The sequence below is a fragment of the Cucurbita pepo genome, chromosome 2 (assembly GCF_057944985.1).
Source record: "Cucurbita pepo subsp. pepo isolate OVF chromosome 2, ASM5794498v1, whole genome shotgun sequence".
NCBI lineage: Eukaryota > Viridiplantae > Streptophyta > Magnoliopsida > Cucurbitales > Cucurbitaceae > Cucurbita > Cucurbita pepo.
In genome coordinates this window covers 15145948-15165930 of record NC_141799.1, presented here as the reverse complement: position 1 = coordinate 15165930, position 19983 = coordinate 15145948, and the positions used below count along the sequence as shown (strand labels likewise).

The window sequence follows — 19983 nt, the reverse complement described above, 5'->3', positions numbered from 1 at the left end:
GTAAGTTTATAAATCTTGTTATATTATCTCTATCGAATGCTTTACTTGTAAATGTAGCTCTCTCTTCTCTTCTTCATAGTTATAAGTAAGTTATAAGTAGTTGTTAGGTTAATTATTGTTGTTAATATGTAATTAAACAATAGGTCAAACATCCCAATGATATTAAAAAAGGGATAATTATTGGATCTAAAGTCAAAAAGAGGAGAGGCATGTGCACCACTTTTGAACACAAATTAGGTGCCAAAGCCTTGAGAAGTGGAAGGGGAATATTCAAACTCTTGCTTTTGGCTAATGCCTTACAGCCACAGCCTTTATACATTTCTTCAACTTCTTTGGGTTTTTTTTTCCATTTTCTTAAATTTATCCATTGTCTTTTAGTGTTTGGTTATAACTAGGGTTTGTTTTTTTTTTTTTTTTTTTTCTAAAAAGAGATTCAAATTAAAATAAATTAACGGACCATTTTCATTATAATGAGAAAACAACACCATCTATACCGAACATAATTGAATAGTTAAACGTTATCACCTTAACTGTAGTGATTGGTTGATTTCTAATATAGTACTTGAAAACACTAACTTTATTACTTTTTATTTAAGAATCAATCAAAGATTTAGGAAAAAGAAACTTTCGAAAAGATTCAATTTGACAATTTTGGCGAATGGAAAATGGTGGGGTTGTGATTTTTTTCAATAAGACAACTAGAAGATGCCAAAAAGTTGAATCCCTATCTCATTTTTTTATAGATTTTATAGAGAAATACGAACACATTATTAGACAATATGAAAATGTTGGGATATCAATACCTTAAATTTTGCAGCTTTTCTTGACACGAGTCAAAAGTCGCCCCTTTAATCACGGATGGAAATGGGGTGAGTTTTAAGAGGGAAAATGTTTCGAGATAATATGAGCGGAACCAATAGTATCTTCAACTACTACAACTACGTAGTATACACTACCCACACAAATATAATTCATTAGTTAAGATATATGTTCTTCTTATTCTTCTTTTGAGGTCATAAGTTTTAAAATCTTAGCGATGAACAACTATCGAACGCCCTCATAATTAAGTTTCAAGAAAGGAAGTACGAGTATAGTAACTAGCAAATCAAGAAAGCAAAACCCTTCTGAGATAGGTGCAGGATAAGGAATAGTCGTGTGAATAAACTTGCTTGTAGCTATGGCTATCATCTAAAGAAATCTAAAAACGAAATCGTTATTAAATGTGCTTCAAAAATAAATTAGTGGGGCATCCCAAACCCACCACGAGTAGATATTATCCTCTTTGTGCTTCCCCTTTTGGGCTTCCCTTCAAGGTTTTAAAACGCGTCTGCTAGAGAGAGATTTTCAAAGAATGTTTCGTTCTCCTTTCGAGATCTCGCATGTGACTACGTTTGTCAGTAAGAAACTTCACAATTGGGTATGAAATCATCAAAATCAAAGCACAAACAGAGAGAGGACATTACAAGTCAACAGTTGGGGGAAGCTGGTTGTCAGTTTCTATATGTTTTCTTGTGTTTGGACAAGAGATGATCCTTATTCTCCTCAAAGAACTGTGTCCTTTGGACCAAGCAATCAGCTCCATGGCCTTCATATTCACCCTATACCACTGCCAAATACACACACTTTTCCAAATGAAACAATGGAATTGGAGAACACTGAAAGATTCGACAAAGAGTTCGTTCATCCAAAGAAAGCTATCTCACTTGCGTGCAAGTAAAGACCTGCACAGCTTTTTAGCGATTATTCGAATATCGAGATTAGTTCTTATTTGAAACCCCTTTTCGTTACTCACTAAGAATGTATGTAATTTCATGTTTTTGGTTTCGAGGTTTCGTAGTTTCTATTCTTGGAGAGTCTTTAAGTTTTGTAGCGATAAGTTTTTGGTTTTAGCACACCTCGATCGATCACAAGACGACAACTACATCACATATCGTTTCGAAACTCGAGTACCGTAGTTTAAACTCAATGACTTCATTGAAAAGAATCTTTATCATGAATATAAAGACTCAATTTACCAGACCATATGAACAATCAGCAATCAGTCAAGAACATAATCAACAAATAAGAGGGAACATCAGCAATGTGCCCATGATCTATAATCAACCATGCTTGAGATGATCATTAGATTAAGAACTCAAAAGAAAATCAAGCAGCCAAAAATTTACCTCACAAGTCAGCCAGCCAAGCTCTGATGCAGTGTCAGATAGTTTATTGAATTGAACTGTGTGTGTCATGAACAGGTTGATCGTTTGAATCTTCAAGAACATAACTCAGAAGCTTTCACTTTGCTTCCAATTCATGATTCTTTCCGCTAACGAATCTCGAACTAAAGAACCGGTTCGAGAATCTCGAATGAGACCTGACATGGTTAGCCTCAGCCCGAAAACCAGAATCTTCGTCAATACAAGCCATGAGATCCATTAAGTTACTACTGATCCCCAAGTCAGAGTATACTCTCCTCGAGTTCTTAATGTCTCGCCACGACATTTGCGCATCCATATCCCCATCTTCAACACTACGACTTCTCAAATTCAACTGCGAGCTCCTCGTTTCCACCGGCCTTCCCACGGTCTCCACCATCAAACATGGATTGTTGAAGCCATTCCATGAATGAAGAGGAACCAGTTTACTCAACCCAGTAAGCCAAAGAACCACATCTTTCATGGAAGGCCTCCTTTCTCTACAAGACCTCACACATTTAGCAGCAATCACAGCCAATTGCTTTGTAACAATGGGGTCTTTAGGAGGAGCAATTCTAGGATCATAAATGGCCATTAACTTCCCTTTCTTAATAAGAGGAACAGCCCAATCAACAATGGAAGGAGGGGAATATCCAACATCTATAGCCTTCCTTCCACTAATAATCTCTAACAACAAAATCCCAAAGCTAAACACATCAGTTTTAGTACTCAAATTATCAGGGGTCACATAACAAGGATCAAGGTACCCCATGGTGCCCGCAGGGGGCGTCGACCGGAGGCGATAATCATCGGCATAGCCCTGAATGGCCAACCCGAAATCCCCCAACCTAGCATTGTAATTCCTGTCAATCAACACATTGGCAGACTTGATGTCTCTATGAATTACAGGGGGGTTTGAAGCATGAAGAGTTTCAATGGCCTTAGCAGTTTGTAAAGCTAATCTAATCCTTCGACCCCAATAAAGAGGTCTGGAACCTGAATGAATCACATCATAAAGCGTACCATTACACATAAATTCAACAACAAGAAGCCTATCTTTGGAATCATTTGTAAAACCCACCAAATTCACCAATCTAGGGCTCTGAATTTTGGACAAAATCTCGATCTCATTATCAACCTCGTTGGTGATTTCAGACGCCATTGACGAAGCCATCGAAGTAGCAATCGCCTGAGCTCGAGAGGGCTTCTTCACCGCAACAAGACGACCACCAAGAACAGCTTTATAGACATATCCATGGCTGCCTTTTCCCAAAAGCTTCTGATCGGAGAAGCCATTAGTAGCAGCCTCAAGATCACTGTAATCAAACTGTTGGATCTTAATGGGTTTCTTCTCTAATTTGTGCGACGAATTTCTCGAAGATGATGGGGTTAACGAATTCGAAGTCGAAATCGCAGATTCCGCACGGCAAGAAAGGTAACCCATCAAATCAATCTATCGATTCACAGAGATTTGAACAAGAACAAACTGCTTCTCCTTGGCATTTAAGAGATGGGTTTTTGGGATTTTTGAGCTCTGAGGATTGGAAACGAAAATGGTTATGTAAGAGAGAAAAGAAGAGAAGAAATGGAATGAAAACCGCCGTTGAATCAGAAAATTGTAGTCTAATGAAGAAGAAAACAAAACCCATCAAATCCAACTAATTTCCGTATATACTGTGTTTGATTCTCACGTTTCCACTCAAAATTTGGAATTTTTCTTTCAGAAAAAAGGAAGAATCATCCAACTTTTGAACTTAATTATAAAAAATTTGATTTGATCTATACTTTATCCATTAATATGTATGCTTATATTCATTGGGTTTTTTTTTCTTTTTTCAAATTTATAAATTTTTTAGTGAAAATCTCAAATCCGCACGAAAAAAACTCAAGTAAATATTCAAGTTCTTACAATTCGAATCGGAATTTTACTGTATTTCAAACTTCAAATTTGTTCTTTTTACTTCAAAGAATAAGAAATGAGTCTATTGATTATTAAAGAAGTCATCTATTGATTATGATAAGAGTGATCAAGGGGAAAAGAAGAATCGTTAGAATGTAAACATCACCAATTAGCTAGTGAAGTCAAGTCACCTACGGATCACTTCATTTTCTTTTCTATTCTTTTTATTTTTTAAATATTTGCCCTTCAAACCCGTTAAATTAGGATTCAGGTTCGTTCATGGTACAAGATTACATGAGAAAGATTAGAATACTCGTCCCGATCTTCAAAAAGATCGTGTTATCCCATTTTAACCAAAGACTATGTATCTCACCAAACATATCTCCAACTAGTTTTGGTTATGTCGTCTTTAGTTGACCTCAGTCTGCGAGTTCAACAAAAGAAAAGTTGTAACAATTCAAACCCACCACTAACAAATATTATCTACTTTGACCCGCTATGTTTCGTCGTCAGCCTTACAATTTTTAAAACGCGTCTAGTAGGAGGAAGAGATTTTCACACCCTTACAAGGAATGCTTCGTTCCCTCCTCCGACCGTTGAATCTCAAAATAATTTTATAAAATTAGATGAGTTTAAGGTGGTCGGTTGAAATTATGGGCTTTTGACAGTCCAAAATATGCAATGGGCTTCAAATTTTTGCAGCCCTTAGCTTAGTTGTTTTCCTTAATATTTATTTATTTTTATTTTTTCGTTTAAAAAAAAAAATGATTCATTTAGCAATTGTAAACTACTTATAATTATTTATAACGTATTTTGATTTAAAAATGAATAATTGTATTTAAAAAAAAAAAAAAAAATATATATATATATATATATATATATATTTTAATTAACATATATAATATTGTAAAATAATTATTACATAAAATATGTTTATATAATAACCAGTAATAGTTGGATTATTTTTAATTGTTTATTTGTGGAAAATTAAAAAAAGAAAAAAGAAATTAAATCTATAAAATTGCATAATAGGGCCTGGTGTTAACCTCCTCCTCCAATATCATTTCAATTTCTAGAGAGAGAAACAGAGCTTTTAGAGAGAGAAACAATGGAGGGAGAGATCCTGAACTTCATCAAGGTCTGGTTAACAGTCTTTATCTCTCTCTGTTACTGCCACGCCACCGGCAAACTTCTCCCTCCTGGCGCCGGCAGGTTCCTCGCCGTCGCCCCCATCGTCGTCCTCTTCTTTCTCCTCCCTCTGCAACTCACCTCCATCCACCTTGGCGGCTCTACCTCCTTCTTCATCGCTTGGCTCGCCAACTTCAAGCTCCTCCTCTTCGCTGCCGGCGATGGCCCTCTCTCCGCCGAACCGCCGCTCCCTCTCCGCCGATTCCTTGCTCTCTCTTGCTTGCCGATCAAGCTCCTCCAAAACGAGAAATCGTGCCCTAATAATAATCGATCCGATACAACCCTAAAACCTAAATCGTTCCTCAACTACTCGATTAAAGCCGTAATCGTTGCTCTGATGGTGAAATTGTACGATTACTCTGAGTTTATTCACCCGAAAGTTGTTCTGTTCATTTATAGTTGGCATCTTTACTTTCTTCTGGAGATTATATTAGCTATTACGCAGTTTTGCGGTCGGAACGTTCTCGGAATCGAGTTGGAGCCGCAGTTTCAAGATCCGTATTTCTCGACTTCGCTTCAGGATTTTTGGGGGCGGCGGTGGAATCTGATGGCAACGAACATTCTTCAGCCGACAGTTTACAAGCCGTCGGTGAAGATCGCTGCTAAGGTAATCGGGCGTAAGTGGGCACCGTTGCCGGCGGTGATGGCGACGTTTTTAGTATCGGCGATGATGCACGAACTGATATTTTACTATATGGGCCGAATGAGGCCCAACTGGGAGTGTACTTGGTTCTTTGTTATCCATGGCGTTGCTTTGACGGTGGAGATTATGGTGAAGAAGGCGTTGCCGGAGAAGTGGCGGCTGCCGCCGGCAGTATCAGTGCCGGTGACCCTGGCTTTCATCTTCCCGACTGCGATTTGGTTGTTTTTCCCGCAGTTCGTGAGGTTGAAGTTGGACGTGAGGGCGTTTGAAGAGTACGCCGCGTTGGTCACTTTTGTAAAGAACGTCGCTTTCTCATTGGTCCGTTGATTTATTATTATCTTTTTTTGCTAAATAACAATTTAAAAATGTCACTGGCACCGCCAGTAGCAGGTGGTAATAAAAAAATTGCAAAACAGGGGCCGACATTTACTGCTCCACGTGGTATGCCTTTTTCTATAAATAAAATTTAAAAAAAAAAACCTAAATTCCACGCCCTTTATTTTTAAATTTTTAGATTTTTAATTTACAGATCAGTCCATTAATATATATTTTTAATTTATCACATTTTAAATTATTAATTTTTTATTTATTTAAAAGTATTTTTTCTATCAAAAGCTATTCCAAAAACAAATTATTTAACAAAATAATATAAAAATTAAATTACAAAGAGTAATTGCTTTTATCGTGATCATTTAATTATTAACTAAAAAAATTGGCAGCAAGATACCTTAATTAATTAAAATTTTCTCATATTATGTGCCCGACATGTTTTTAAATGAAATAAATCGTGGTCTATTAATGATCTCTTTATTTGTAAATTCGGAGAATAGAACCTTTCTTTAAAATATATTTTAATTTCTTATTTTATATATTTTTCGAAATGATTTTGTTTATTTTAAAATTAAAACTATAGCCTTGTGAGAGTAATTAATTAATTAAAGATCCTTGTAATCATATTATTTAATGTTTTTGGTATATTCAATTTGATCTAGTGTATTAAACATTTGATTAAACCCTTATAATATTATTTACAATTACCTACGTGGCCGGGTAATCATATATTAAGGCGCCTACTCTTTTAGCACTAAACAATATTATATTATTGTCTCATTATTTATTATTTCAATTAAATAAAATACACGACTAGACTAGTCGTGTACAAATTAATTTGTTTGATGTCTGATTTGTTCTTACTCACTTGTATTATAAAAAAAATATTAATAATCCTATAATCCTAATTTTAAATTTTTATAATTGAGTCACTGAAAGGACAGAATAAATATGACAGGACAGAAAGGAGTTGAGAAGAAAAAACGATCGGTGGGAGCTCCGGCGAAAGAATGGAGGATGAGATTGGGAAGTTGTTGAAAGTGTGGATTTCAATATGGATCTGTTTGGGGTATTGCTACGGCGTTGGCAGCAAAATTGGAGAGGGATTTACAAGATTTCTCTTCATTTTCCCTGTCATTTGCATCTTCCTCTACCTTCCCCTCAATCTCCACTCCCTCCATCTCGGCGGTCTCACGGCGTTTTTCGTTGCTTGGCTCGCCAATTTCAAGCTCCTCCTCTTCGCCGCCGGTCAAGGCCCTCTGGCCACCACCGGGATGTCTATCGGTATGTTTAATCATTTCTTCATCTTCTTAATTCTGTTTATTAAATCCCCACCAAACTCAAGAAATTCTACTCTTTCCGACAGCTGAATTCTGCGCAGTGGCTTCCTTCCCCATCAAAATTAAGCAAATCCCGCCTCAAAAAATCTCAGAGCCAGCCAACAATGGTGGAGCAGCCACCGTAATTGATCCAAAATCCAACCAGAACCACCGCGAATCGCCATTTAACTACGCCGTCAAGATCTTGCTTGTGGCGGCCCTAGTCAAGGCCTATGACTACACCCACATTCTCCATCAGAAGCTCGTCTGGTTCCTCCTCTGTTTCCACATATACTTCATCCTCGACCTCAGCTTCGCCGCCGCCTCTGCCGCCGTCTCCCACGGCGGTACCATCGAGCTCCTCCCCCTCTTTCACCATCCCTACCTCTCCACTTCCCTTCAAGACTTCTGGGGACGCCGGTGGAACCTCGCCGTCACCGGAATCCTCCGTCCCGTCGCATACCGCCCTGCCGTCTCTACCGCAACGAAACTTATCGGTCCCCGGTGGGCCCCACTCGCCGGTGTGGCGGCGACATTTCTGGTGTCGGCGGCGATGCACGAGTTGATGTTCTTCTACATGTCGCGACAGTGGCCGCCACCGACGTGGGAGGTGGCGGCGTTCTTCGTCCTGCACGGTGGGTGTCTGGCGGTGGAAATGGTGGCGAAGAGGCTGTGGATCGATGCGTGGAAAATGCCGCCGCTACCGGCAGCGGTGTCAGTGCCCGTGACGGTGGGATTCTTCTTCTGGACGTGCTTTTGGCTGTTCTTTCCGCCGTTCATCAACACGTGTAAGGCTGACGTCAGGGTGGTTAAGGAGTACGAGATATTTGGCGCGTTTCTGAAGAATAATATTATTCCAACTACATTTTTTCCCTCCAAATGACGGAAATTAAAATATATATTTATTGTGAAATTACAAGTTTGTCCAAGATGAGCCCCACTTTGTATTTATTTATGTATTTTATTATTATTATTTTTTGGTTTTCTTATCCATGAAAATATTATCGGAGAAGAAATTAAGATTTATAAAATAATGTTTCATTCTCTTCCCGAATCGATGTGGGTTCTCACAATCCAATCCTTTCAGGGCTCAGCGTCCTCGTTGGCGCTCATTCTCTTATCCAATTGATGTGGGATTCCCCAATCCACCCCTTCAGGGTCCAGCACCCTTGGTTAGCACACTGCTCCGTGTCTATCCCTTTCGAGGCTCAACCTCCTATTATGAGATCCTACATACGTTGGGGAGGAGAACGAAGCATTCTTTATAAAGGTGTAGAAATCTCTCTCTAACATACGTGTTTAAAAACTTTGAACAAAAATTTCCTTCAAAAGAAAAAACTCAAAAATAATAATATTATATGGATCGTCTCACCTTCTAGAAAGAAAGAGTTAATTAGTTAAATAATAATAATAATAACAACGTTAGTGCTAAAACTAAAATATAAAATAGTTGAAAAATAATTTTTTATTCAAATAAATATTTGGAAACTTACAAAATCGGTAGCCTGTCATTTGAGACCAAAAAAAATTATTGAAAAAAAAAATAATTGTGTGCAACCTCTACAAATAAAAGAAAGTCAAAAGTCAAGTAAAGCTGGAATACAACTTTTGGATTTATTATCTTTTAATATTATTTAATGAGTGTTTTTTTTTTTAATATTTAACCATTTTTTTTAATAATCATGCAAAAGAATAAGTATATTATAAAAATAAAATATATTTTATTTTTCAGAAGAATTAATCATTCATCTATTAAAGAAATATTTAAATTTAAAAAACAAAATTAATTTTACACCAACTATTTTAGAACCAAAATCATTGTATTGCTTAATTTGATGGATAAATAAATAAAATTATTAGTGTCGATAAATATTTTTCATCGTACACGTTACTCTATCGATATTGTCCACCTTGTGAGTGTGTTTAGGTCCGCTGAGACAATCACTGGAATGTTCTCCTAACTTCACACAAGGACGGACAAGAGGTAATGTCCGCATCTCGTCGTAAGGCTCATTTTCGATTGTTGGTCATGGAGACGTTTATTTGATCAAGGGTCGAGGAACAAGGATCTTCGTACTATTCAGGTGCAACAACGAGGGGTTAAAAAATCAAATGATTTAATTATCGCCATACAATTGATGAACTAAACTCGTTACGTTTCTTACCACTATCTCGATCCCACTAAACCCTGTTGGAACTTATTCGAAACGTGTATACCTCAAAAGGTTAATGAACTACGACACACATCGGATCACTAAAGTTGACTCTCGTCCCGGAAATGAAGAAAAAAAAAATTGTAACGCGGTGTTTTAAAGCATAATAAAAAATTATTAAGAAGCATTGCGTCATAGACACATAAAAACAGATCTCCGTTCATATTAAAAGGGGAGTGCATCGGAGGAAGAAGAAGAAGAAGAAGAAGAACAGGCCACCATTTTTGAAGTCTTTTTCGATCTCAAGCTTCTCGGATTCTCCATTAATGGCGGCTGAGATTCTGATCTTCCTTCAAACTCTGCTACAGGTTTCATCGTCCCTCTGTTTCTGTTACTCAATTAAAAACTCAATCCCCAATGGATTCCTCAAATTCCTCTTAATCCTCCCTTTCTTCCTCCTCTTCCTCTACATTCCTCTGCAATTTCAAACCCTACATCTTCAGGGCGCCATCGGCTTCTTCATCGGCTGGCTTGCTAGTTTCAAGCTTCTCCTCTTCGCATTCGGCAAAGGTCCTCTCTGCTCCGCCGCCGCTTCCTCCTCCCTCCGCCGCTTCCTCCTTGTCGGTTCTCTGCCGATCGACATCTACGATCACGACCCGGCTTCGACCCGACCCGATACCAATTCGGTTCTTCCTCTGAGCTTATCGTCAAAATTGTTCTTCCTAAGTCTCTCCATCGCAGCAATCTATTGCAAGAATTACTTCCATCCAAACGGAACCCTAATCGTTTTCTGCTTCGTAATTTACCTCCTCCTTGAAATTGTCCTCGGCGGAGCCGCCGCCGTTGCCAAGGCAACGCTCGGAGTCGAGTTATTGCCCTGTTTCGACGAGCCCTATTTATCTTCTTCGTTACAGGACTTTTGGGGTCGGCGATGGAATTTAATGGTCTCCAGAATCCTCCGCCTCTCCGTCTACGATCCATGCCGGAATTTCGCCGCGGCCATCGTCGGGAGGAAACCGGCGGCGATAATGGCGACGACGGCGACGTTCGCCGTCTCCGGTCTGATGCACGAACTGATATACTTCTACCTGGGGAGACTGGCGCCGACTTGGGAAGTAACTAGTTTCTTTCTGGTACATGGATTTTTCTTGGCGGTGGAGATGGCGGTGAAGAATGCAGTCGGCGAGAGATTCCGGCCGCCGCGATTTGTGACGGTGCCGCTGACGATCGGGTTCGTGATGGTGACGAGTTTTTGGCTGTTTTTCCCGCAGTTTTTCAGGTTTAAACCGGACGTTAGAATGTTTGAAGAGCACGCGGCTATGGGCGCGTTTGTTAAGAATGTGGCGGCCGAGTTGATCACATCCGTCAAACTCATCTCATTTCAAGTTAAATAATTGTTTTTACATTTTCAAGGAAATAAATAAATAAATAAATGGATTAAATTGTACTTGTTACAAAATGTGTAATATTTAATCTTTTATTTTTATAAATATTAAAAAAATTAATCTAAACATTAGTTCGAGAAATTAATCTAATTTTATCTTAAGCTTTTAATTAATTTATTTAAATCATATGTAGGCATGAACCGGTCAAACCGTCCCTGAACCGGACTGGAAAAAACCGCTTTTGAATTTTTGGGTTTTATAATTCTAAAGCAAATCAAGATCGAAATGGATGAGAATCCTATCCGCCAACGCGAGCGCAGACATTTGCCCATCTGGGTCATCGAAAACGATCTCTTCTAAGCTAACCCATTTCCCTATTTCCTCTCATCTCCCTCTCCCCCTCTCTGAAATGGGTGTTTTTTCTTCCCCTTCTATAAGCCATTATCCAATGGCTCGTCCCTGCAATCTTGTCTCCCTTTCCCGTCATGGGTTCTCTTCTCTTTCCCTTAAACCTCCTGCTTTCTCTACTGGAGGTAAGAAATTTCATGGGTTTGGGCTCATAAGAGCCTCTGTTGCCGTGGAGCAGCAGGCAGAGAAGACCAAGGTCGCTCTCGTCAGAATTGGCACCAGGGGAAGGTGATTTTTTGGATTTGCTTTTGGTTTGATGTTTCTGGGATGTCTTTAGTTTCTAATTTTGAGTCTGCGTCTGATTTGAATTTGATAGTGTGGGGTTTTCATGTGGCATTGAATTGATGGTTGGAGCTTGGATCAGTTCAAGTTTCAACTGTGATTTGTTTTTGATATCTTGTAGAATTGTGAAAATTTTCAGTATAGTTATCATGTTTGCACTTAAATCAACCATTCTGGTGCTGTCTAGACTTGCATGTGTTACTCTTATTCAACTGAAGAATTACTTTTCTTGCTGCCTCTTTATGGGCAGAGGTGAAGGAGAGGTCCTTATAGGAGGTGTGAGGGCTGGTGAGACTTAATAGCTTCCTATAGGCGTTTGTTACTCGAACCTTTTGTAACTATCTGTCTTCTCTTGTGCTTTTGGATTGGAGAACGTTCTTGTAGGTCAACGTGGATTCCTTTGTGGGATTGTTTTTCGTACGTCCTTATAATTTGTTTGCTTATCGAGAATGGAAATTGTGTTCTTTTTGTGGTTGTAAATGTAACAGCCCAAGCCAACGCTGGGCCTTGAAGGAGGTGGATTGTAAGATCCCTCGACAGTTGGGGAGGAGAACGAAACGTTCTTTATAAGAGTGTGGAAACCTCTCCCTAGCATACGCGTTTTAAAACCTTGAGAATCTTGAGGGGAAGCTCGAAAGGGAAATCCCAAAGAGGACAATATCTACTAGCGGTGGACTTGGGCTTAGGCTGTTATAGTAAATTAGATTATCAATAACACTAAAAGGGTGGACAATGAACCTATTAAAAGAAAAGAAGATGCCTCATAACGGAGAACCTCCCTGCTCGCCTTTTATTTGCTCGACTTTTGAATTGATTCTCAGAAAAACTATTCATCATGTTTCTCATGTCATCAATCAAATCAGGGCAGTGGTGTTGTTTTACTTTTAAGATAATTGTTAGGATCCAATCTGCTGCTGTTAGAGTTGAATGAGATCTTTATTAGAAGAGCATGTTTTTGCTGGTAGGAACTAAGGGGCTTGTAATTTTCTCATCGAAACCTCGAACTACATGTGAGATCCCACATCGATTGGGGAGGAGAATGAAGCATTCTTTATAAGGGTGTGGAAACCTCTTCCTAACAGACACATTTTAAAACCTTGAAGGGAAGTCCGGAAGGGAAAGCCCAAAAAGGACAATATCTGCTAACAATGGACTTGGGCTGTTACAAATGGTATCAAAGCCAGGCACCGGGCAATGTGCATGCGAGGAGGCTGAACCCTGAAGGGGGGTGGACATGAGGCGGTGTGCCAGTAAGGACGCTGGGCCTGGAAGGGGGGTGGATTGAGGGCTCCCACATCGATTGGAGAAGGGAACGAGTGCTAGTGAGGACGCTGGGGCCGAAAGGGGGGTGGATTATGAGATCCCATATCGGTTGGGGAGGAGAACGAAACATTCTCTATAAGGGTCTGAAAACCTCTCCCTAGCATATGCGGATTAAAAAACCTTGAGGGGAAGCCCGGAAAGAAAGCCCAAAGATGACAATATTTGCTAGCGGTGGACTTGGGCGGTTACACTACACGCTTATAAACATAATCTACTTCATTCTCTAGCTGGTTATATGCTTGTTTGATCTAAATCCTGTGCTGGATTGCTGTATCTTCTGGTGTGTCATATGCATTTTTCTGTGTGTAGGACAGCCCATTAGCACTTGCCCAGGCTCACGAGACGAGAGAAAAACTCATGGCTATCCATCCCGAGCTAGCCGAAGATGGTGCCATTCAGATTGTTATAATCAAAACAACTGGTGACAAAATACTCTCTCAGCCACTTGCAGACATTGGTGGGAAAGGACTATTTACTAAAGAGATCGATGATGCACTTATTAATGGTGACATAGACATTGCTGTTCACTCGATGAAAGATGTACCGACTTACTTACCCGAAAAAACGATCCTCCCATGTAATCTACCAAGGGAAGATGTCCGTGATGCATTCATTTCTTTAAGTGTCGGGTCACTCGCTGAGCTTCCAGCTGGAAGTGTCATTGGTACAGCTTCACTGAGAAGAAAGTCTCAGCTTCTGAATAGATATCCATCCCTCAATGTAAGTATGTTTCGTTGCTTAATCGAGAAATGTCTAACATCACTTACGAGAGTTGATAAGTTATTGATCTAAGCATATAATGAGTGAAGTTGTGTAATGGTCCGAGCCCACCACTAGCAAATATTGTCTTTTTTGGGCTTTTCTTTTCGAGTTTCTCCTTAAGGTTTTTAAAATGCGTCTGCTAAAGAGAGGTCTCCACACCCTTATAAAGAATGTTTTGTTCTCCTCTCCAACCGAGGTGGGATCTCACAATCCACCCTCCTTCAGGGCCTAGCGTTCTCGCTGATACTCGTTCCCCTCTCCAATCGATGTGGGATCTCAAAATCCACCCCCCTTTGGGGCCTGTGTCCTCGCTGGCACTCGTTCCTCTCTCCAATCAATGTGGGATCTCACAATCCACCCCCTTGGGGCCTAGTGTCCTCAATTGGCATACGACACGTCGTGTTTCACTATCATTGATTGCTTTCTTATACGACACTTTGAAGATTCCTTAAATGTTGCATTGCATTCCTGTCTTGGTGGAACCATTTACGACTCTGACTTCAAGGATGTTAAAGGATCTTAAATGTTCGATATTGTAGATCGATTCTGATACTCTCTCGCTCTCGTTTTTTTCCTTTGTTGGTTGGTGTCATCTGGCAGGTGCTCGAGAATTTTCGGGGCAATGTCCAAACAAGGTTGAGAAAGCTGAATGAAGGAGTGGTCCAAGCAACACTATTGGCTCTAGCTGGACTTCGACGTTTAAATATGACAGAAACCGTTACTTCAATCCTTTCAATTGACGAAATGCTTCCAGCTGTTGCTCAGGGAGCAATTGGGATTGCCTGTCGAAGTGACGACGACAAAATGGTATGTTTTCATTGGCTATGGAAATCAATATTCGCCCATGTTCGTTTGACAAATGGCATTTTATCTACATCTAGTTGAGAAGACTGTCTGTTCGACTCGAATAGATGACTCGTTATGTCCCTATACCATTAAAGTTCATTGCTCGAGTTTTTCTCTTGAAAAATGCTCAATGTCTGAAAAGAACTTGAACTTTGACGTTAACTTAGTCATTTCCTGTTTGGTTTCTCATTTGCAGGCCAATTACTTAGCCTCATTGAACCATGAGGAAACAAGACTGGCTGTTGTTTGTGAGAGAGCATTTCTCGAGACTCTCGATGGCTCTTGCCGAACTCCGATTGCGGGATATGCTTCGAGAGACGAAGATGGCAATTGTATATTTAAAGGGTTGGTGGCTTCCCCAGACGGAACCCGAGGTGCAAAAAACATCCGAACTTTTACGCTCAGTTCTCGTTAGCATTGTCTCCATTGCTAGAACATTGAATATCTTCATCTTTTAATCTTTACCACTATGTCCATTTCAGTTCTTGAAACTTCTCGACGAGGTCCATATGCCATCGACGATATGATTGCAATGGGAAAGGATGCTGGCAAGGAGCTACTTTCTCGAGCGGGTCCCGGTTTTTTTGATAGCTAGTTAGTTTAACTTAGAATGTAGGATAAAAGATCAAGGCTTCGTATCCAAATCTTCAAGTGAGTAGGAGTTTATATTCATTCATCCTTTGAGATGAAGCTTGTTGTACTTTAACGATGATTTTGTTTCCACTCCTTTGTTTTCTTAATTGGTTGTGTAAATTTGAACAGAAATCATTTTAGATTATTTTGGGTGCCCCAAATATGAATACAATTTCCCCCTTTCTCTGTGTAATAAGATCCAAGTTTAAAGAGTGTTAGCCTTTCTAATGTTCAAGATCTCGAACAGAAAAGCTATAATTCATTGAAAAACATGGAAATTTGGGATAGCAATTGTTTGGTACTTGTTCTAACCAAGCAAACAAGTCAACTGTGAGAAATTCGAATCTCACAGACAACATCGATGTATCTAGACCTCGTGTCACGTTGCAAGAAAAGGTTCAGAAAACGTGTCCGATAAAATATATTTGAAAACAAAAGTGACAACTAGTCATATCTCATTTTAACCCTGTCAGTGGTTTTGTTGAACGGTCATACACCCTCGTATTGACCCAATGCGAAATGGTAAAGGTTTATCTAGGATAAAAGCATGTAAAAGGGATTTTAGACCAGGCATGCAACTATGAACATGTCATAGACAAGCAAGACCGGGACATCCACCATGCAGCCATAAGCAACACGCTTTGAACAAGCATGACCGTGACACAAAGCTTCCAACACTTAAAAGTATATTCTCAGTCAGCTTTATTCTCGTACATCATTTAAAGGCATCATAAGTTAACATTGTAGCATGCAAACTCACTACAGTTTGAGGAGAAAAAATTTGAACGCAAACAAAATTAGAACAATGGCATCAACCTTTGACGAGAGGATTCAACTCCATCTCCTCCTATCTTCCTCTTCATCAACAGGAGTATACCATGAAGGTCGACGCTTGGAGTTGCTTAATCTGTAATTTAAGAGCACTTCTTCATCGCAAAGCGCCCGAGTCGCTACCAGAACAATTGTCTTCAAGATGGGAGTATCTGATCCGTTGATTCTAGAACGTCCGGATTTGAACCAAAAGCTACCTAGCCTCTTCATGTTCACTTCTTCGTTTGCAAACAGTACATTTGGAATATAAACTCTCATGTCCTTTTCTGTCATGGGGAAATCATAAGGGCAAAGCATGACATTTGGAGCCATATCCTTAGCTGGGTGGTTGGCGTAATGAGCAAAAGCTAGAGGATTTCTACGCTCTATAGCATCACCACCATGCAAAACTCGTTTGGCTTCTAATGGCTTGCTCAGCATTTTCCAAAGACGATCTGATTTCTCATCGCCTTGTTTGGTCGGATTACTTACGGGAACAGTTAAGCCATCCCATACTTCGCGGGTATCGGCACCCAAACCCCAGGGTTGGGCATTGATTACAGTACTGTCGTACCTTGTGATCAGATAAGGGTTCTGAGTATCAACTCTTGGATATCCAGGAATGTACTGATAATGAGCAGGGGAATATATAACGCCTGGGTATATTGCTATAACAGATCCCACATCAGCTTCACCATCTAGAAAAAGACCTTGTCCAGCATCCTTATGAGGGATTTGAGATGGCCTGATATCAAGAGTGTAGCCAATTCCATCCTTTAATTTCTGCGAAAGTTCAGAACGATCCAATGGCCTCGTCTTTGGGATATCTGTGCTGTGAATACATCAGTAACCAGTAGTCGTCACATAGGTGAAAGGAGAGCAGATGCAAGAACAAAAGCTTTAGTTACCAAAAGAAGAAACTTATAAGCGCTGTTGGTAATTAGTTTTAAAACTGTTTTAGAAAAACTATCTTGCCTTCTATTTGTTTATTCGCATGAGCAGTCTGTTACAGTGTGAGTGAAGGAATATGTCCTAGGTACTAACCGAATTTCCTAGCTCACAAACAAAGAGGGCCGCAAATCATCCAGCTTGGGTTATTGGAGCATGGGGTGGAATATGCACAATTTAAAATGACATAATGACAACTAATTAACTTCATCAGCACTATGCACAATTCAAACTGTGAAGCCAGCAACTTATATATCATTTACATGGATTGACGCTGAAAAGATCAACCAAGTTTTTGGGGGAAAACAAACTTCGAAAAGATCTTGTCTGTCTCTGGGAAATCCAACTACTTAAGCAGCACTAGGGAAAAAGACCAGTTTGATAACCATTTTATTTTTGGTTTGCTACTTTTTAAATTAAGCTTGTAAATACATACTACTTCTACTTACCGTTAAAAGTATTTTCAAAATCCAAGTCAAACTTTGAAAACTAAAAAACATAGTTTTAAATACTTGACTTTGTTTTTTAAATTTGACTCTGAATTCAAAATGTATTTTTATGAAAAGTGACAAACTTACAAGAGAAATGTGAGAAAACAGGCTAATATTCAAGAATAGAAAACAAAAAATAAATTGATTACCAAACGCTCGAGAAATTGATTAGAGCAAGAGAATCTAACCAGTAATGTTAGTAGGCGAACTATGTTTGCCAACAGCAAAACTAAGACCACTTTTTCTAACGGCACCGTTGGGCTGTTTGGGTGATTCTGCAGGGCTCGTCCTCGTATCTGGAAGAAGAATTTCATCCATATGCTTACAAAAGCTTTCAACCTGTGAATGGATGTTCTCTTGCACTTGCTTTTGTTGATCAGCAAAAGGAGCTTTACTGGCCATGTCGATTATCTCCTCTGCATCAGTCTCTGCAGCATCCCTCCCCAAACGGTTGTAGCTGGAATTTCAAAATTATGAGATGAGTTCTACCAAAGCATATAAATTAATATGAATTTGCCAAAAGTATAGGTTTCTAACAAGTGATCACATCCCAGAAAAATTTTCATCTGTTTCCTTCCCCGCTGAGAAGAGAGATGAAACTAGAAAGGGTTTATACCAAACTGAGCAACCTTCATGAGGACCCCAGTTATGGAACGCAAGGATAGGAAGCCATATTGATCGAATAAGGGTGATCGATTGATGGATAAACTAAGTAAATCGATGCTATCACAATAAAAGAAATTCAATTTAGCAACAGACATAAAATCAAGAAGTTCTTTTTTTGAAATAGGAAACAAAGATTTTGGAGACTACACAAAAGTTTGTATAGAGATTGAACTGAATTTTGGAACCACATGATGTAATAGGAAAGTTAAAATGACCTGGTGAAAAGGAACAAGCGGTTCATATCTGTTTCAAACTGCATGTGCCTTGGATCCCTTGCAAACATTGGATTTTTTGCAATAACTTTCACGGCCTAGATTTGCAAGTGTACATAGAATAAACATCAGTGGAAAAAAAATCAGACGGACATATTGTGGTATTTATTTTAGACTGTAATGGGAAGGACATTGGTAATAAAAGTTTCAGACACCACATCATCACCTCTATTTAGTTCTTGAAACCACACAAAAGATGCAATAATACACCATTTCCTTACATGTAAGCATCTTAAATGATAAAGAAGATCAGTTTCTAAACAAATATATCCACATTGGAAGAGAAATAAAAGAAATAAGAACAGGAACAAAGAGAGTCAAAGGATCAACGAGGAGAACTACCACGTTGTTTAGAAACAAATAACTCCTAAGAATCCTTCTTGTAAAGTATGGAGGCGCCGGTGTTTATAAACCACAAGGCCGAGAAGTTTCTTATCAATCTGGAACTGAACTAGTTTAATTGTCAGGTCCCACGAAACCCTCAATTTCTTTTCACTTAATTCACTAGGACGTTTTTTCTTCACTCTTATAACTAGTATCATTATTTCGAACCTGTTGTTGGATGATGAAAGCCCCACATCGGCTAATTTAGAGAATTATCATGGGTTTATAAGCGAGGAATACTAACTCCATTGGTGTGAAGCATTTTGGAGAAGCCCAAAACAAAGCCACGAGAGCTTATGCTCAAAGTGGACAATATCATACAATTGTGGAGAGTCGTGTTCGTCTAACACCTGTAATCTCCGTCTAACACCTGTAATCTCCTTGTTTGGTTGATGCAGAGTTAAACAACCATAAATACCGCGGATTGATGATACAAACATACTCTGAATACAAGATTGTCTATCACTTAACCGAATTCAGACAGACAGACTGACATCGAAAGCGCAAAAGCAGAAATCTAGCCACAAACCGAGAAACTAATAATTGCACGAGATGAATCAGTACCTAAATTCATAGAACGCCACAGACTAACAAATTTTCCTTAAATTCAGTAATGAAAATCTTGTAAGACTCAAATATTAACCTACAGTATCTCAATCTATCTCCTTCCATTTCTCATCATTTTCCAGCGCTTTGACGGGAAAATCAAGAACAGTACCTCTTGAAATTTCTGAAACAGAAACGCCATTGAAGGAATCGAACTGCGTGGTTGAGGATTGAAGTGATGCAGATTAGCTCCCGCGAACAAGAAGCTAGTGTAGCGGAGACTAGTAATATATATGGTTAAATTAGGGGTAATTTTGGTTTTCAATTTGCAAAAAAAAAAAAAAAAGAAGACCCCTTCCAAAAATATATTTTATTTGAACCGTTTGACTTTGACTTACGAGTTAAATTACGATTTTGCCCTTCAATAAGGTGTAGTTTCCTTTGAACGACGTTAAACATGATTTGTTTGGAGAAATTTTAAGTTCCAAGAACTTGTGTTCGTCTATGGGATAGT

At 39.1% G+C, this 19983-nt stretch overlaps 6 protein-coding genes across 7 annotated transcripts; 4 read left to right on the top strand and 2 right to left on the bottom strand.

Annotated features, from left to right (window-relative positions):
- Positions 1-1952: 1952 nt before the first annotated feature.
- On the bottom strand, positions 1953-3850 carry LOC111787744 (serine/threonine-protein kinase-like protein At3g51990). Its single transcript, XM_087121027.1, has one exon. The coding sequence runs from the start codon at positions 3622-3624 to the stop codon at positions 2281-2283; it is 1344 nt and encodes a 447-aa protein (XP_086977153.1). The 5' UTR covers positions 3625-3850; the 3' UTR covers positions 1953-2280.
- Positions 3851-5156: 1306 nt separating this feature from the next.
- Positions 5157-6355, top strand: LOC111787743 (acyl-CoA--sterol O-acyltransferase 1-like). Its single transcript, XM_023667782.2, has one exon. It carries the CDS (start codon positions 5189-5191, stop codon positions 6236-6238), a length of 1050 nt encoding a protein of 349 aa, XP_023523550.2. The 5' UTR covers positions 5157-5188; the 3' UTR covers positions 6239-6355.
- Positions 6356-7216: 861 nt separating this feature from the next.
- On the top strand, positions 7217-8533 carry LOC111787742 (acyl-CoA--sterol O-acyltransferase 1). The gene is made up of 2 exons (XM_023667781.2): positions 7217-7525; positions 7608-8533. The coding sequence occupies exons 1-2, from the start codon at positions 7252-7254 to the stop codon at positions 8441-8443; spliced, it is 1110 nt and encodes a 369-aa protein (XP_023523549.2). The 5' UTR covers positions 7217-7251; the 3' UTR covers positions 8444-8533.
- A 1313-nt stretch (positions 8534-9846) lies between these two features.
- On the top strand, positions 9847-11186 carry LOC111787741 (acyl-CoA--sterol O-acyltransferase 1). The gene has a single exon (XM_023667780.2). It carries the CDS (start codon positions 10040-10042, stop codon positions 11105-11107), a length of 1068 nt encoding a protein of 355 aa, XP_023523548.1. The 5' UTR covers positions 9847-10039; the 3' UTR covers positions 11108-11186.
- A 203-nt stretch (positions 11187-11389) lies between these two features.
- Positions 11390-15541, top strand: LOC111787740 (porphobilinogen deaminase, chloroplastic). Its single transcript, XM_023667779.2, has 5 exons — positions 11390-11734; positions 13426-13831; positions 14474-14680; positions 14916-15093; positions 15202-15541. The coding sequence occupies exons 1-5, from the start codon at positions 11508-11510 to the stop codon at positions 15312-15314; spliced, it is 1131 nt and encodes a 376-aa protein (XP_023523547.2). The 5' UTR covers positions 11390-11507; the 3' UTR covers positions 15315-15541.
- A 380-nt stretch (positions 15542-15921) lies between these two features.
- On the bottom strand, positions 15922-19752 carry LOC111787739 (uncharacterized). Of its 2 annotated transcripts, XM_023667778.2 has the most exons (4): positions 19642-19752; positions 18483-18577; positions 17790-18058; positions 15922-16989 (listed from the first exon to the last, which is right to left on the bottom strand). In XM_023667778.2, the coding sequence occupies exons 1-4, from the start codon at positions 19669-19671 to the stop codon at positions 16184-16186; spliced, it is 1200 nt and encodes a 399-aa protein (XP_023523546.2). In that variant the 5' UTR covers positions 19672-19752; the 3' UTR covers positions 15922-16183. The 2 variants fall into 2 exon arrangements, with proteins under 2 accessions (XP_023523546.2, XP_086977155.1); XM_087121029.1 differs by lacking the exon at positions 18483-18577.
- Positions 19753-19983: the final 231 nt, after the last annotated feature.

Excerpts from the sequence above, each read along its gene's own strand:
- LOC111787744 (XM_087121027.1), bottom strand. The coding sequence starts at position 3,624 with ATGGGTTACCTTTCTTGCCGTGCGGAATCTGCGATTTCGACTTCGAAT.
- LOC111787743 (XM_023667782.2), top strand. The coding sequence starts at position 5,189 with ATGGAGGGAGAGATCCTGAACTTCATCAAGGTCTGGTTAACAGTCTTT.
- LOC111787742 (XM_023667781.2), top strand. The coding sequence starts at position 7,252 with ATGGAGGATGAGATTGGGAAGTTGTTGAAAGTGTGGATTTCAATATGG. Across the intron at positions 7,526-7,607 it reads CACCACCGGGATGTCTATCG|CTGAATTCTGCGCAGTGGCT; the intron begins GTATGTTTAATC and ends TCTTTCCGACAG.
- LOC111787741 (XM_023667780.2), top strand. The coding sequence starts at position 10,040 with ATGGCGGCTGAGATTCTGATCTTCCTTCAAACTCTGCTACAGGTTTCA.
- LOC111787740 (XM_023667779.2), top strand. The coding sequence starts at position 11,508 with ATGGGTGTTTTTTCTTCCCCTTCTATAAGCCATTATCCAATGGCTCGT. Across the intron at positions 13,832-14,473 it reads ATAGATATCCATCCCTCAAT|GTGCTCGAGAATTTTCGGGG; the intron begins GTAAGTATGTTT and ends GTCATCTGGCAG. Across the intron at positions 14,681-14,915 it reads GAAGTGACGACGACAAAATG|GCCAATTACTTAGCCTCATT; the intron begins GTATGTTTTCAT and ends TCTCATTTGCAG.
- LOC111787739 (XM_023667778.2), bottom strand. The coding sequence starts at position 19,671 with ATGGCGTTTCTGTTTCAGAAATTTCAAGAG. Across the intron at positions 18,578-19,641 it reads TGTTTCAGAAATTTCAAGAG|GCCGTGAAAGTTATTGCAAA; the intron begins GTACTGTTCTTG and ends TTGCAAATCTAG. Across the intron at positions 18,059-18,482 it reads CGCTTGTTCCTTTTCACCAG|CTACAACCGTTTGGGGAGGG; the intron begins GTCATTTTAACT and ends TTGAAATTCCAG.